The 18,599-nt window shown below is 39.7% G+C and overlaps 1 protein-coding gene across 2 annotated transcripts in view; it reads right to left on the bottom strand.

The window, feature by feature from the left end:
* Window positions 1-18,599, bottom strand: part of grid2 (glutamate receptor, ionotropic, delta 2) — a 548,182-nt gene that overhangs the window by 53,042 nt on the left and 476,541 nt on the right. For both annotated transcript variants that reach the window (XR_013912448.1, XM_026188535.2), the window contains exon 13: window positions 12,520-12,715. Coding sequence is in view for 1 of the 2 variants with exons in the window: in XM_026188535.2 (XP_026044320.2) it covers window positions 12,520-12,715 (196 nt within the window). In the remaining variant the exon portion in view is untranslated. The remainder of the gene's footprint in view (window positions 1-12,519; window positions 12,716-18,599) is intronic.

Here is an 18,599-nt window from a genome sequence, read left to right as displayed (position 1 = left end):
CTGCCTCCTCTCCCACAGACAGAGATAAAGACGCTGAGTGTGGCTGCCCAGTGAGTCGCATGAAAATGAGAGGACAGTGGAAAAAGAAGTATGGAGGAGAACAGGGGAGAAAAGAGCGAGAGGCACAGAGAGAGAGAGAGAAAGGAGTGTGGATGTGAAAACACCTTGATAATGAAGAGAAGCCCAAGAGTATAGGTGAAGTGAAGAGAATGAATGGAAGGGATAGAAAAGGGGATAGATGATGCAAACACAGAAGGAGACATCAAACAGAAAGGAGTGAAAAAATGAAGACAAACACCATTGAGCGAGAACCAGGAGGAGAAAAAAAAGAGGAGATGAAGGAAAAGAGCAGGACATGCAGGTGAAAGAAAAGACAGAAAGAGAAGCCTTCTATTCACAGTGAGAGTGGTGTAGACATAAGAAGACAACGGAGAAATAAATAAAAGGCTAAGAAATACCAGAGAAGAGGGAGGGAGGAGAGAATGAAAAATAGAACGGGTTGAACGTGAGGCGACGATAAGAGATGAGGGTCAATTGTAACCAGATATCCCACCACGAAATCATTAATAAAATGCTTTTTTTTTCTCTCTTAAATTCCCTCCACCTCTTACTTTGTCCTCCTAATTAATCTACAATCCGGAGATTAAACTTGCCCTTTCCACTTTCATTCAAAACACAGGGGACTGAGTGATCCATTCTCTGCTTTTTCAGTTTCAGCCTCTTTTTATCTGGGAAATTAAGATGTAATCTAACAGTCTGCTTCAGGTTGCAGAGTTGGCTAGACATGACGGAGAGCAGGCAGATGAAAAATGTGTTTAAAAACGGTTATTTTTCTTTCTTTCAGCAGGAGCATTTGGCTCTTTGAATAATACTATTGTCTAACTTTCACAACTTTGCTCTTTGTGCTTCTATTGGCCTAATTGCTGTTGTGCTCCCTTTCATATTTCTCTCAGCCAGACTGTGTGCATTTTAATCTCCAGCAGGGCCTATAAATACAATAATTATGTGCTATCTTTTTCATCTTGGACTTCAGTAATAGATAAAAAGGAATTCAATAAAAAAAAAATGTAATCCTATTGCCTCAAAAAAAAAAGGTTGTTGGAATGTTTTATCATTTTAATTACTATTTGGAATTGAGATTGCCCTTTTAAATTATGGTGTTGTCTGTATTGTAAAATCAAAATTCTTTTATGTGTATCATCTAATTGCTAGAAGTTTTTTTTAAATCAATTTCTCTGCAATAAGTAGATAACTTTGGTATTTTTTCTGCATGGTTATCTCTTGTTAGTCTATGGATGAGAGAATGTGGGCTGGCTCATTAAAGGTGTAGGAGAAATCATTAAGGCTGCAAACTTCTATGTTTTGAGTAAAGTGGATGCTTTTCAGGAAGAAGAATACACAGTTCTCAACAGTAACTGCCCACAAAGGCTAAGATAACATGCTTTTTTAGATTACACTACTGTAGGATAGATTAAAACACGTGTTTTTGCTTAAACTCTCAAATATGCCTTATGCTACTTGCCAAAAAATAATCAAAGCAGTTTTTACTTCAATATTCAGTATTCTTATTCTAACATCTTACACTGACTACAGGTTTCATCTCCTCTACCTACACAGCTTTTATGTTACCCAATTAACCACCAACTATGTAAATGAAATTACTCCTAAATAGTTTTACAAGCGAGAAAGCTCAGCTTGATTAAAGCAATGCCCATGGAGACTGACCGATACATAGCTGTTTGTGCTTGCTGATGAATAAAGTTTGATACAAACCACTACAAACCTTCATACACCACTCAGCTCAGTTAACGTAGACAGCAACATACTGACTTTTTTCATACTTACTAAACACTAAATCTTAACCTTAGAGCGCTAAGAGGACATCATATTCTTTAAATTAAATGCTTGTTGCTGGTTATCCTCCAAACATAACTCTGCTTGCAGACTTTGGAGAGACTTATTGTTGAAGTTTGGTTAAGTATTAGTTACAACTTACAAGTACACAAATACAGCTTACAACTAGTTACAACTACAAGTAATGCATTTGGCATCTAAAGATACATAAGTAGGTATATTCTTGTTAATTTGGGCTAAAACAAAAACATAAGCAGCACAACCATATTTTTTAAAGCAGTTTAGCTAAAGACTACTTTTAACTTCACATATTTAAAGACCCAGATCCTTTATATACCTAAAAAATAAACAAACAAGAAAATCAAAAGCATAATAGCAAAGCCTCTGTGTTTACAAGATAATATCTTTAAAACTTTAAAGTAAAAGGGGAAAAAATAAGAAATATTTACTAAACACCACAAGTAAAGAATGTGAAACATGTTGGGTTGATGATTTGTTTCTGCGCTTGTCTCTACCAAACACATGAGAAGCAAACTGTGACATGTTTCCTTTTTGTTAGTGTCTTTAAAAACAGCACAGCTCAAAGAGCTTAAACAGTAACTTAAGACCAGCTGGAATGTGAGTTTATCAAAGTTTGCCATCTTGTTGCAGGGGAGAGGGGAACATGCAATGGATTGGATATTGTTACGGCAGTGTTAAGCATGGTTACGGGTACATGAGAGTGCATTTCATAGAAGATCACCAAACAGAATTTCTTTGAACCAGAACCAGAGTTTAACCTGTGTTTGGCCTGGTATTGGGCTATTCTTCTAATTAATTGATGACCAGTAACTATAAAAGCAGCCGTTGGTGTAGAGCACTCAGCTATGCGTCAACACAAAACCACAATGGTGTGATCCCAGCAAATTCTCCCCAAGGCGAGACTGTGCATGTATCAGTGAACAAAAACCTACATTAGAGACTCCACAGACCTCCATTAGCATGTTAAATGTTAAAGTTCAAGACAGTATAGTTAGCAAAAGGCTGAATAAGTATGGCTTGTTTTTGAAGGTTTGTCAGGAGAAAGCTTCCTCTCTCTAAAAACAACATGGCAGCACGGCTTAGGTTTGCAAAGCTGCAGCTGATCAAACCAGAAGACTTCTGGAACGATGTCCTTTGGATAGACGAGGCCAAAGTGAAGATGTTTGGCAAAAACCAAACACCGCATATCAGCACAAACACCTCCTACCAGCTGTCAAGCACAGTGGTCTGGGTACCTTGAAGACTCTGAGTCGACCACAAACTCCTCTGTATACCAAAGTATTCAGAGGCAAATATGAAGCCATCTGTCTGACAGCTAAAGTTTGGCAGAAATTTGGTCAGGCAACAGGACAATGATCCCAAACACAGCAGGATATCTACAAACCAAAAAAGAAAACTAAAGAAAAGGAATCGAGGTGTTAAAGAACAAAATCAAAGTGTAGATCTCAGTTCCAAAACTAGGAAGTGATAAGGAAATATCCACTGTGTGGGGGCCTACAGGTGATTGTTGGGTAATCAAGGGACTGAAAGGGGAAGCAGCAGGGTCGATAACATAACACAGGGAGAAATCTTTGCACTTTTTTTGCACCCTTCTGCCAAATATTGAGGATGTGTCCTGCATATGTTGAGGACAGTGAATCATGAACAAGTGCACGTTGCATTGCCGGGATTACATGCTTGCCTGGACAAGCTCACATACTCTTCTGGGGAAGACCGTTAAAATGAGAGGGGGAAAAGTAATATGGACCAACAAGGGATTTTTTTAAACCTTCTGAGCAGTTTCTCCTATTTTCTCTAACTTATTTCTACAGGACGCAACCTTAAATCTCTTGGCCAAACTTGTTTTTATTTTTTCTTTCTTTCTTTTTAATGCAAAAAAAAAGTTTATTGGTTACAAATTGTAAAGCCGTGTCACAGATATAGAGCTTTGCATGAACATGCAGATATACCTTTATGACAACAGACCTGCATACAGCAGTATACTGTGCGCACACACACACACCTACACTAAAATGTAAACACGAGTTCACAAACACAGATGTGTGCTCGCAAGTGCTGCATTAATGCAATTTATATCCAGCAATAAAGCAGGTCTATAAATTGCTGCATTCATTTGCTGACTTTCATTGATTTCTTTGTGAGGTGTTGTAATTATTATTAGACACAAGAGGTATAGCGCGGGATGAAAGGGAACGAGAGGAAAAACACACACTGACTCGGTGAGCGAGGGAGGCAAACAGAGGAAGAAAAAACTAAATCCAGAAGAAGACTGTTGTGCGGCTGTCAGATGGATTGACGCTTGGGCGGCAGAAGAAGGAGAAACCGATACGAAGGCAATTTCGGCATCGCTCTTAAATATAAGAACAGAGAGAAGAAAACATAAATAGATAGAAATAGATAACATAAATATTTCTTCTTCTCTTCTTTAAGTTTTTTTTAACCATACCGAACCCTTATCTCCTCTCCTTACTTCAATACTTTCTCTCCCTCTGTTCCCTTCACTCTATGCCGATTTGTCACATCTCCAGCAAACATGCCAGTTTTTAATCAATCACCACAGCGAGCAAGGATGAACTTCCATCTCTCCCTCTCTCCATTTTTGTTTAGCATCTATAATTCCCTTATTTCAAATGTCTCTTTCAATCCTTACAATCTTCCCTCTTTAATATGGAGAGTAAATTTACCCCCATTTCCTTCGTCTTTAGTCCTCTTTTCATCTGCTTTCCCCAAATCTCAGTCACAACACAGAAACACTGTCATCACATAGGCACAGAATTGTAACAGCAGGAAAATATGTTTGCTGTTTGGGCTTGTTGTGTTGAATTCTAATGAGCTATCAGGCTCTGCAGGAAAAGAGCTTTCTCTTTTTCCTGTCGGGGTGATTTGCACTACTAGAAAATAGAAAATGAGAGAGCCCAGCAGCCAAAAAAGGCATTTTCTGGTCATAGCATAGCCTGGATTATTACAGAGGATATTGCACCATGGCATAGTGACAGATATATATCACGGGCTTATATGGCTCAGCAGAGATTTCATTCAAATCCAATAAAATACATGACAAACACATAAATATGGCATCAATTTTTAAAAATCTAATGAAACGGGTCTTGCCTCAGCCCCTCTTGTAAGTGCACCGTGTCAGAGCACTGGCTCAGGCACAAAAATACCGCAAGTGTCACTCCGGACTACAGAAGCGCAACAACATCAGCAAAAAGAGGAACCAAGAGCACACGAGGAAGAAAGAAACAAAATTGAAGGAGTGACAAGAGGAAGCGCAGGGAGAATATTGTGTTAGTGGGTGCAATGTAAGGGATACAAGTCACATAGCTGTAGGCAACCTTGGGACCCGAGAGCTTTGTTCATGAAAAGTCGACCTCTCTCAAACACAGGGGGAGAGGAATCATAAACACAGAGATCTGTCACCCTGAGCACAGCTGGGCCACCCTGCTCGGTAACCTTGGCAACTCCCTGACCAATGAGTGGTTGGCAGGAGGTCCTTAAAGAACTGTGACACTGATACAAACACATACAGACTCAGAGAGCACTGCTGCCTACAGATACAATGTTAACCGTGATTTGAGAGGGTAAACAGGTGTTAGAGAGGCCTCTCTAAATTGAGAGAAGAGTAACATGTGCCTGCACTCACACACGCACACAAAGTGAGGCATCTGGGGTGAGCTTCAATGTTATCCTCTGTTTAAACATAATCTCCCCACACACCCCCAGTCCACCTCGCTGATTCACACTGGATGGCTGACTAATGAAGAGAGAGAGAGAGAGGCAGTGAACAAGCGCTCATAAACCTTAAATGGGCGGGTGATTTTTGATTAACCTGTTCTGAATCTCTGTGCTTTCTCAGTGTCTTATCAAAGTCGCTGGAGTCTCACAAACAACGTGTCCTTTGACTTTGATGCAGCGACACGCTTGGGTTTTCATAGCGGTGAATCTCACTTCCAAAAGATACTTGTTAAGGACTCCTTGGCTTCACATTTGAATGCATGGGGCAAGCATCAGCCTTCAAGTGGACGGCTTATGTTGTAAAGGAGCAGATTTTGTCAGCGAGTTTGGTTCTTAAATCTGAATGGAGGGCAAACAGCAAAAATAACCAACCACTAAAAATGAAACTAATCAGAAACTGGAAACATGGCTGGTAATGCTTCTTCCTGTTAAAAGGGAGTTCTTCCCTTCCAAGTGCTTGTAACCCTTTCAGAGCATAGCACTCAGAATCATTGGTCTCATATATGTATGCATTTAAGGCCTTGCTAGAGCAAGAGTGAAACTGTAAGAAATAAACAATATAGTAAATAAAATATATGTTTTAGCAACATATGGCTAATCCTTTTCTTCAGTTCTGTCTAGGTCACTGTCTACCTATTCATTCTCTATCTCTATATCATCCCTCCTTTCAGTCCTCTCCTTGCACTTCTTTCTTGTCCCTTCATATCCACATGCATTCACTCTCTCAATTTTCACTAGTTCATCTCCCTCCCCCCTTTATCGCCCTCATGCCACCTAAATTTCCCAATTTCCGTCTTCCTACTCCTCGAGCACCAATTCGCCATCTATGTCATCTTCCACTCCTCCCTTCATCTCTCCTCTGCTTTGTCTCGATTGTCCTCTAGAGTGCTGTGATGGCTGAAGGATCCAAACAGGTCTTGGATGATTTGCCACCAGCTCTATCTGGATGAGGACTCGGCATAATCTTTATCATCATCACTGAAGTCATTATGGTAAATTGGCGAAACCTTATAGGCTTACATTATACAGATACTTACTTCCTGTTTCAAGATATATGCAGCAGAGGTGAAGAGATGATGATAATTTTTAGTACAATTTCTAGAGTCGTTATGCTAAATGGGGAGACGGTGATGGGATGAAATTAAGTGGCAGAAAACGGCTTGTTGCACAATGGAGTTGAGCATATGTAGGATAAGTGGAGGAATTTTCCTTCACTGGTAAACGTTGCATAGTATTACATAGCATCGCTCACAGGTATTTTTGACGTGTGGGGGGACCTGATAGCCTGGCTGGGCCATTTACTTTGCATCATTTTCCTACTCACTTTACCTCTATTTCCCGTCTCCAGGAATGAAAGACGATTCTGTGTGGTCAGAAAACTTCCACATGACAAAAGTATACTAAGGGATTATAGAAAGTGAATTAATGTTTATATATTATATGCTTCTCTTGATTGATGTGACCTTATCAGCTCAGTGGGTCAGATCCATTTTCAGGTAATAAGAATTTGAAATTCAGATCCAAGAAATTGGTATTTTTCAGTGAAGAGACGGCTTCACAAGTGACAGCAGCTATGTAAAAGCGCTTTACCTGAAGTAAATGCTCCTCTATATAGTATAATCCAAATATATTCATAATGTATGAAGCATTTAATTTCAGATTCACTGCTTTCAGCCCACTCGTCTGACCTCTTTTTCTCCATCCATTTCCAAGCTTTCATTGGCTGCTACAAGTATGGGAAATTTTTTTCCAAAGCCTTCATCGTCCTTTTGAAAATTATTTATTGCAGGGTAAGTTTGGAAGGATATTGAATTCACACAGTGTTGCCTGTCTTTGTTGGAGAACAGGACCTTTATACCGTGAAGCCCCCCCTTCCCCAGCCTATCGTTGATAATGTTGCAGTGAAAGTTTCAATACTTTCTGCTCTTCTTTTTTTAGGAATAACGGTAATATATAGTAGGCAATGTCATGAGGGGAAAAGATGCATTTTCTAAAGTGGTACCTTCCCATGGTGGAGCAGAAAGTCATACAGACAGAAAATCACTCACTGGCAATCCACTCAACTCTAAAATCACTCAGCGGTCATCAGAGACTCTTAAAGCCTGACAGAGAGTAGCTGTCAAATATTCACACAGGGATACTTAATTCAACCGAGTCAGGTGTGTGTACGTGTCGGCATTGGCACGTATGTGAATAAACATGCAAATCTGAAGGTTTTAGTTTTGTGAGCTTCAAGTGAAATGTGATAGAGTATGCCAAGCATGCATGTACGTGCTATAGTATTAGGACATAAATGGCGCTCAGTGGAAAACGTTTCCATTTCATGGTACAGTCTCCTGTCACATTGGCTGAAATTATTATCAACAACAAAAATCACTAGATGAGGCTTTAAACTGTAGTCGCATAAGTAGAGCATTTTATTAACCATATAGAGTCATATAAAGAAAACGTAAGACAATGCTCAGTGATCCAGCTTAAGGAGTTGCGAGATTCTACAGTTACTGTCGCTAATATCGGCGCATCTTATTATTATCGATGTCAGTAAGGGTTTCATATAATTTAGAGGGTAAGTAACTGATACTGACAGACAAAAAAAGACTTTGCTTTCACTCTTGAGACAATGCAATAATAAATAGATGGGACCACAAGTAAGTCCTCCATTGACTTAAATGAGGATGCCATTATGTCAAACAGTGACACAGAGCACAGCGGTCTTAGATATCATATGTGACACAAAGTTAATGAGATATCAAGGCAGAGGTGCAACACCTCTCACTCTATTGAGTGCCTTGATCATTGACTGAAATGGGAGCGACACATATATTACTCCATGACAGGAGCGCTTGGCTGGCTTGGTGTGTGTTTGTGTATCAAAGTATGCAAGGCGTGCATGAGGGGAAATGTGTTAATGCATGTGTAAAGCATGCTACTTGGGGAAATGCAAATTTTGTATCTGTGTTTGAATCTGAGTAGGTCTTTGTGTATGTGCATTTATGTGTGTGTGTAGGCTGCACGTTTGTGTGTGAGTGATAGCAGAGACAGCCCAGACACTGACCTGTTCTGACATATAATATTATTCTGCCACGGGGGATCGAAACTGAAAAGGGAGAAAATCCATAGTGCACAGGAGACAACGGTGACGGAGAGGGGTAAGAGGTTTATTGGGAAAGAGGAGAAAAAAAACAGAGAGAAAGTGCAGGAAGAGACAGAAGGGAGCGAGAGAGCATGACACTGAGGGGGAAATATATCAAGTTCTTAACCTCACGGGAATCAAATATAGCAAAAGGGACGGGATTGAAGAAGACAAACGGATCAGAATAAATCAGACAAAGACAGAAAACCAAAAATGTCTGACTCATGGAGTCTGTTAATAATATTATAGCTTTGCGTCTAGCCTCCAGCTTAAAAAATAAATAATTTCAGGCGTCTGTTTACTACCTTCTAAATGTATTTGTCAGCATGAGAAGAATTCTTAACAGGTTGAAAGTCTCCACATTGACAAAATGTTTTCTCTAAAGGAAAAATCAATGATTGGTAAGCTCTGCATGTACAGAATGTAGAGGATGTATCCAGTGTTTCCCAGTTCCACCAAATTTAGGAATAATTAAACCGTTAATTTGATTCATTTGCTTAAACGTACACAGTCAAGGCGGCAGTGTCACTGTCAGTGGCACTGCAGCAGAAGGGGGAAAAAAATCAGCTTGTGTCAATGCAGTCAGCAGAGAGGGACAGGCATTAGTGAACCACTAGAGTGCACCCTGTAGCTTTTAACACAAAGTAGATGAAAAAAAAAGACAGACAGAGAGACAGCGGGGTTGCAGAATGAAATATTATAAGGAGAAGCAGAGAACGAAAGAAAGATTTGGGTAGGAGTCGAGAGTGGGGGAGGCGGGGCGCGATGGAGAGATAGAACGCTAACAGCCAAATATTCGGTGGTGCAGTGCAAGAAAAAAAAGAGGGGGAAAAAAAGATGCAGGTGAGAAGAAAGGAACGGAAATGCAGAGCAGGGGATGAAAGAATAAAGTAAAGTATAAAATCAAGAGAGACATATTCAGAGGGGATATCGGCTTCCTTCTTGTATTCGCTCTCAGTTCTGCTCTGCAGTGCTTTCTTGCCACTCTGGAGGTGTCACCCCGTCATAGAGAATTTATCCATGAAAAAGCAGATCCTCTCTCAAAAACCTTCATCCAGTCCTGCCTCTTGTCAGTCCTGCCTCCTCCCACTGCGCTGCTTCTGAAAAGCAGCCCTTTTTTTTTTCATATGACTTACTTATCATGGAAAATTCAGTCTCAGCTGATAATTACTGAAGCACTGCCCAGAAGAACTGCTTCTTGATATATATTTATGAGTCGCCCCAACCCAGTCTGCTAGCAGGAACTGGACTTTTACATTTCCGCAACAGCATGATGTCTGACAGTGTCTCTGGCCATGAACTCATTTAAAGCGTGCACACTGTGTCTGAATTGCATCACATAGGGAGTTTCAGGTGTTCCCCTGGGTTGTACAGTTGCAGTGATACTTCACATTCGAGTTGTTCTTGTTAAGTGTGGTATTCCAGTGATTCGCACGCAGGGTGTAACAGATTTTTTTCCCCACAACTTCCTGCTGCCAATCGGAGTTTGACTTTGGTCTTGTCGACCTTAATGGCGAGCGCCACGGCTATGACCTGCTGTTTTCATGTGAACCAAATATCCAGAGTGGTGGGAGAGCACACTATTATCTTATGTGTTGCCATAATGACAGGTTTCATCGTGGTTCGTGAACAGGACTGTCTCCCGAGCAAAGCCATCAAATGACAATGTGTATTCATGATCTCTCTGTACCATACTAGCTTGTGGTAGCCCATGTGCTGCAGAAATACCACAATTTTAAAATCCTTTAAAAAATCGTTACAGAAAATTCAAGGTGTGATTTGTCTTTGGTGCCACTATTTCTCAACCCATTATGCCAGAATCACAGATGTCAGCTCACTAGGTAAACGTGTTTTCTCAAGCTGTCGGTGTCAAGTTTGTAGTGAAGGTGATAAATACTTTTGCTGATGCAACAAACAACCCTATTTTACAATAAAATACTACCTTATTTGTGTTTCTGGGGATAATAATAATTAAGTATACATGTTTACATGACCAACAAAAAATGATTCTTAGTAAGTGTTAATGGTTCCACTCTTCCATCTTATTAGACACTGGATTGAATGCATAATTTTAAAACTACCGTGTGCCACTTTCATCACTCCTTCTAATGCTGGCTCTGGTTTAAGTCTAATATATTCTGGAAGGAGAAAGGAGAAAGTGGGACCCTCTGGAAGAGCGAAGCACGATGCAAACAGAAAGTGGGATGCATGCAAATGAGATGCAGCAGTCAGGTATTTATGATGCTGGGTAATCACCAAGGGAATTAAGTATTTAGTCATGCGAACGTTATCTGTGTATCATTAACATCATTTATCCCCGATCAACACAGACGACCCTGTAACATGAGCGGCATGTCAAAACAGGGCTGAGTCGGTGCTTTGTAAGGATGCACTGTAGACCATACGGTAAACATCTTCAATTCTCTGTATTACGCATTATGAATTAGGCATTACTAGCAAATGCTGAATGGGCAGTGATATTTGCATAACTTATGTAAGAAAAAAAATAAGAAACTTTAATCTGCATATTAGTGCACCTGATAAAAATGACTGGGTAATACATAAAAGTACATAAAAACATAGTAATGACAGTGAATGTTGGAAAGGATAGAAAATGTCTGTGAAACTTTTAAAAGACAACATCCCAACAATAGAAATTGTTCAATACCCATAATACATCAAAAATACGCACACTAAAGATGAATGGTCACAAATATCACTGTATTAAAAATACACGATAGCAAAACTTGCAATTCTTTCCTTCTTACGAGCAGCCAAAGGAGCATGAAAACCTTTGGAACGTGAAAATCTACTCCAGCTGCCAAAAACATATGCGCACAGTGCGTGACGTGCGCCTTAGTCACATGACAAATTTTATGATGAGTCTGAACATTTAACAACATGCTGGACAGCAATGCTTTCAAGTAAATTTGCCCTCTTGGAGAGCAAAGATGTCAGGTGATTCATGGAGAGAGACTGAGCCACAACACTAAGGAGTTTTTGTTTTTTAGGGATGCTATACCATGAAATGCAGAAGGGTGACAAATAAAGTGAAAAGCCAATATAATGTGTTTTAGTAAGATTTTGTGCATCCAGAGCAGCTTCCACTCCCCCGCCCGGCATTGATTCTCCAAGTTTCTGGACCTCTGCTGGACCGATGAGCATTATTCTTCCAAAGCACATTTCCTCATTTGGTGATTTGATGATGGTGGTGGAGAGTGCTGTCTAACATTCAAAATCTCAAGTGCTCATTTGCGGTGAGAGGTGGTAACAGCCATACCAGTATCACAGATTCACATCATTTCTACACTCAAAAAAACCCTTCAGTGACCTCCCCCCATCCCCCTAGAGAGACTAAGGAACTAGATGGTACCACTGACATCAATATAAAATAGTTTTATGATGACAATGGTTTCAAAGGCGAACACTCAGAAAAACTTTGCACTATTTTTTTTTCTCACACTTCACCACTTCACTTCACCAGGGGACTCACGTCATTTCTTTTAATTTGACACCCATCTGTATGTTTTTAAAGTGAACAGTAAAAGCTGATTTAGAAGTACTCAAATCCCCGTAATCCTCTAATCCTTGCTATTTTTTTATATTGTAGAAGAGATATTTAACACCACCGGCACCACCACCACCTGTCCTGTTCATTCAAACCCTATCAGGGGAATGACTCGACTCCGGTGTTTATTTCATTAACCACAATCATTTTGTCTGTGCCAAAGTTTAATTAACCAAAAATAATAATAAAAAATGAAAAGACGTACCTTGCGAATGCCTTCTTTTGACTCCTCAACGTTATTATCGCCTCCTCCTGTGCGGTTAATCATCCGCCACATTTGGGAGTACATGGGATCCCTTTCAAAGGGGTTCATTGCCTTGGAGCGCACCTGATCATAAACTGCAGAGTCCAACACTGTACCGTAAGGCAACTCTGTCTGCTTGGATAAGTCTTGCAGAGACCTACAGAGACACAGGTGGTGAAAAGGGTTAATATTCACATCATCTTCATTCATCTATCAACTGTAAAAAAGGCTGAGCCTGAAAGATCCTTCACCTGTATTGATACACATTTGATCCTTGCTGACTGTAGATGTAGTACTTTTTAACAGCATCACTCTTGTTCTACTAGTGCTCGTAATAATAGCAGACACTACGATTTCATTTGATACTTTCTGGGTAATTCTTTTGTAAAATGCTTTTCCAAATGATGGTGGTATTAAAATCACAGAAACGATCAGACCCCAGGTTAACTGCACTTTAGCAAAACACTCGTTTCAGCTTTCTATTCACTCACTTCACAGTACAAGATTACTACACAGCTCAGTCTGCACTTTTACACATACGGTACACTTATGATGGAATCAGCCTAACATGAAACACCTATTACAAAGCATATAACTATATGAAAGCAGAAAACACCTAAATCAACTATCCATTCACTGACTTGAAATCCTAACTTTGGAGCTTTGGGCTTGGCTCTACAGGACATGGTGAATAATCAGTCTTTTGTTGCTGTCTTAGTAATTCCCCGTGATACCTAAGAGGGGCTGGAAAGGGGGGATTTTGGATGGTACAAATTGAGTATAAACGGAGTGGCCAGCTGTACTGTGGTTCAGACACTCACCTAGCCATTAATTTTTCTAAGGACCAAAAGCAGGAGTTGGCAGCAACATTTAATTGACATTCAGGATTTATTTTAAAAAAGGAAACTGGCCACGACAAATGGGTATGAAAAGATGTGGCTGGAAACCAGTTTCAACAGTAGCACTAATAAGATGGCTAGGATAACCACATACTCAAGATTTCTAGAACTACACCAAGAAAATGGAAACACACATAAAGAACTGAAAAACACAAACACACATACAAATTTCTCTTCCTTTCTCCTTCGTTCCACCTCTCACCCATAAATTGTCACCTCTGGGGGAATACACAAGCTATTGTTAATTATAACGCAACGGTGCTTGGGTTTCCTTTCAAAGAGTTTGGCCGCTGAGAAATGTAATGGAGAACCATTACGAAAACTAATTACTGTTTGTTTGCTACATACCACCCATGGATTTGAGAGACAAACGTTTGGGAAACAAAACATGCACACAAAAACACTCAACATGTCCTGCTTAATGAAGAACAACAAGTATATATTATCTTACTTCATTAATTCAGTTGTAATACAGTACACCCACGAAGCAGACTTACAATGGGCACAAATATAAGTAGCTACTGCTTGCAATATTACTACACTGTTCATTTTGATAAATACACACCCACACAGACACGCACACGTGTGACATAATATGGAAGGGACAGCTCTTACGCTTCCCCCTTGGCTCCAGCCCTCCTTAAATATCTCGCTGACCCATTCTAAAGAAAGAAAAAATCCTTTGAAGATTTTAATGAACTTTGCCATGAACATGAATCTTTTATTTCCGCCAATTAATCTTTGGCCTAAATAATCTCCCCTCCCCACCGCTCCCCCGTGAATATGCACGCCTGTCAGCACACTCTTTGACCGGGATTCCCCCTTTGTGAATTGCTTTCACTGCATAGTAACTCTAAGCTTGTTCTTTAATGGTGCGTGTGCAGGAGACAGAGAGAAAGAATCATGCATTAGCTCTGCATTACATTAGACCAAATTTCATTTGGAAGAAACCCCCCAAAAACAGATAAAAATGGTTTGTGTTGGTTTCACTGACTATTTTGATTAATAATGAAACATCGCAAGGATAGTATCCAGCATACAACTGAAATGTATGTTTAAAGAAAATACAGATCTCATATGATTTACCCTTTTTTGAACAACCACTGCATATATTTCCATGATTGACAAGGCAAGGAAAACACAAAACCTTAAAACTGAAAATGTGTGTAATTGTGTGGTTCACAAAGTCTAAAAATACTGGCGGCGGCCAGTGGTACCCCTCAGCCTCCTAGTAGATACACCTATGGTATAGATTTCAAAATCCTATGCCACCTTGTTCTCAAGTTATCACATTCAGAATATTTTCAAAGAATTTGACCTCGAGGTCAAGGTCACTGAGATTCAAAGTCATACAAGATTTTTAGTATATACACTTTTCATATCAACTTCAAAATCCTACGTGACTTACTTCTTGAGTTATGGTTTGAGTGGAAGGGTGGCTGTGTGTGATGACATTAACAGAGAACGGATCAAAAAGCAGCCAACATTCAAAGAAGAGTTTTGGACAGTCATTAAAGAAGCTGGGAGATCTATTCATGAAGACTACTTTTAAAAAATTAGATGAAAGCATAGTGGTCAAACCAAAATCTGTAAACGTAAGAAGTATCTATAACTCTTATTTTAATGTATTTTTTTCTTTAAACACTATTAAATTCCTCAAATTCTTTTACTATTGTGTGGGTGTCTCATGGAAAAATGCCCATATGCATTATGTGTTTAACTGTCTTTCTGTGAGTGTTTTATGTGAAATTAATTTCTGTGTGTGTGTCTGTGGATCTGTGTGTCCACAAAATTGTGTTCCTGTCCTGTGTATGCTAGCTCATTTTGCAACCAATTATATTACCCCTAAGCAGCTCAATGAGCAAGTAAATGGAGTGAACAGCAGCTGAATGTTTTGTGTGACAAATAGCGAATATGTGTGTGTGTGTGTCTGTGTGTCGGGGTGAGAGAATGATTTAAAGACTGAATAGCTAGAGAGGGGCCCTTTTAATAGCAGGTTAATCTGAATATGTGCAGGAATAATTCCTGTGTGCATAGCTTTGTTTCTGCATATTTGGTCACCTGGTCACCTTTGCTAAAAGCTTCTGTCAATAAAGATCATCAGCTCCAAAAACTCTAATTTTGGTGCTAATTTGGCCTAAATGAACTTGAAAGGACATAGATGATCGTGGCTACACAGTTTTGTAGGAGACTGAATCTGTAAATGTAGAAGCCTTTATCAGAAACACATTAACCGCTAACTATACTGTACACGGGAATAGGCAATCGATACTCGGACTGAAGTCAGCTGAAGTGGCAGTGGTTCCAGCTGTGGCACATTTGGTTAGCTAAATTGAAAATCGTTATTGTTTCATAATTTAAAAATCCCAGAAGTTCTTTTGATCTGTGTGGCCATTTCAGTCTCTATGTTTTCATCAGATCATCAATATCATTGAAGTGCTGGTGCAGCATGCAATATTTTGTATTCCTGTTCATTTTTCAGGGACACCGATGTCAGAAGCAGAATGAACGTACAAGCCAAGTCACAGCAGATCAAATCAGATTTCATATCATGCATTTCTTACTTAAGCTTTACGTAATCAATATCTGCCAGTGGACAATGATCTGCTTTATCTGATTACTAAGAATGCAACAGCCACCAAAGAGTCACCTGTAACTATAAAGCCAGCAGACATATTCACACAAGCAAGTGTGAAATGACCTGATTGACTTTATTGGCAATCTTTATCAACCATAAAATATGTCTCCTCCTGTACGAGGTTGGGCCAGGAAAGAAGCGCTTTATCCTCAAACACTCCATCCATCTTTTAGTCTTCCCAGCCTAACCAATTCTTCCGCTCCATCTATTCTCTCTGTTCGCTCTGCTGTCTCTCACCTCACTTTTACCCCAGAAAAATAAATTCCCCATTCTGACTCATCACCACTACCAAAACCCTTCACCATGCTTCCTTCCGCTCCTCTTCTCTCTGTTTCCTTCTCCATCTCTAACCTTTGCCTCTTTACTCCCGTTTCCTCCATCTCATCTTTCCTTCCACGCACTTGCGCTCTTCATTTCCACTTTATAATGCTTATTCCCCTTTTGTCTCTCCCTTCGTACATTCCTCTCTAGCACCCTCTCTTTGCTACTCTCCACTGCCATCTCTCACTGTTTTCCTAAAGGATTCACACTGAAATTGAGGGAAAACATCCAAGCGTGAAATAGTCCAGAGAGAGTTCTGAGCGTTCACTTGTTATTTCATTTTCAGGATGAAACAAGGGCATTAATACTTAAAAATCCTGTCTGTCCTGATAGGAGACACTAAGGAGATGAATGCCTCCATTCTTCCCCCGACCTTCTCTTCCTTTCTTGCCCATGTGTGCGCTCTTTTGCTCTTTTCCATACTAACTAATTCGCTCTCTCAATCACACAAATGCATTCAATCTAATTCCATCTGCATAATATGTTAATCAAGGATTATCAGATAAAAGTGCATGCTAATCACAACATCACAGACTGCTATTTTTTTCTGCATGGCTACATTTCTCATCTCTCCATTGAGATTTTGTTACACTTTACAATTACTCTCAGTTTATTTTAGGAATGTTCCATCTCACCACTTATCCCCAAAACCCATCTTTGGAGGCCTTGGGCCATGTGGGTGCTGCTGTTTAGTTGGTAATTATGACACTAATGACCCAAGAAGAGTCAACACACTAAAGATAATGCATTAAAATTTATGGAAATCCTTAATTAGCTCAATGTATGCTGAATGAGGCAGCAAACTGAGAGCCACTCATTAATGACAGCAAAGTGAAAAACAAACAAACAAAAAGCAATTGAGGACAGACAAAAGAAAGAAAGAAAGAAACTATAGATTGACACATTTTACAAGAGGCTGGGCGGAAGGACGTAGAACAAAGAAGAAAAAACAACAGCATGAATGAGGGGCGCAGTGTGACCAAAGTAAACTAAAGGAAAGGTCTTCTAAACACATAAAAGAGAATGACAGAGAGACAAACTGACAGAACCAAATTAAGAAACAGATAGTTGTGAGATTTAGAGAAATAAATGTTGTTTATTCCAAAGCCAAGCACAATTAACTGTGGCACTGCCGGGCATAGCGGATGCTTCGGCATGCTGATTAGTCCAATGAGAGATGAGCGTTTCCTAGTGCCACCAGGAGAGAAGCAGGCAAACATATTATCACAAGGATAGATAAACAGAGGGCACAGCGCTTCAGGAAATGTCTGTGTGTGTGCGTGTTTGTGTGTGTGTGCATTGAACGTAGGCAGCTTTTCTAGTTGCCTTGATACCTAGGCAAAAAAAATAAAAAATAGATTGCAAAAACACTTTTAAAAACAATTTCAACATACTTTGACTGTTTCACTAACTCTCTTTGCCATTTTTTCTTCCTACCTTGATCAGTAGAACACACACGGACACACAAACACACACATATGTGAGACAGATAATATAATGGAGGACTGAGCTTGAGAAAAGAAAGGGTAAAGAATTAACTGCGCGTGTGTGTAAGCAATCTGCATGCGCATGCATGCTTGTGTGTTGCCGGGTTTCAGCACACTGAAGGTGCATGCAGTGTGTGTCTGTGTGTTAGGCACGATTTGTCATGTATACTTGTATACTTATACAGAAAGATGTGTTCGTGGTGTCGTGCAATCATAACTGAAAGCACACATTTATACAAATGCACTATATGTATATATGTAGTTTTTGCCTTGGGCTCATCTTTCTTTGCAGTACAGAGGTTGTGCATCTATTTAGATGTGCTGTGCAGTTTTAAATAGAGTTAAATGAGTCTTAAAGAGGTTACAAATGTGTATGATATGATCCACAGGCATAAACCAGATTTATAAATGTGTAAAACAATTCATCTGTGTGTAACTCTGAGTACTTACAAACGCATGCGCCAATCTACACATGGATACAAAGCAATTTGAACATTATTTTAAAAATTCTCGTGTCGAAACCTGAACAAACAGCGATCATTTACAACACAATATTTTCAAGCTCAAGTTTTCCATGTAACCAGTCTGACCACTTTCACTTTTAAAAAGCTTCCAGTGCATGAAAATATCTAAAAATATTTGCAACTTTCTTTTCGCTCACTTACAGATAAATCAAATATGTGCGCACCAGTCGCC

The sequence above is a fragment of the Astatotilapia calliptera genome, chromosome 12 (genome assembly GCF_964374335.1).
Source record: "Astatotilapia calliptera chromosome 12, fAstCal68.1, whole genome shotgun sequence".
Lineage (NCBI taxonomy): Eukaryota > Metazoa > Chordata > Actinopteri > Cichliformes > Cichlidae > Astatotilapia > Astatotilapia calliptera.
The sequence above is the reverse complement of the archived record's forward strand: the minus strand, read 5'-3'. Positions and strand labels throughout refer to the sequence as shown.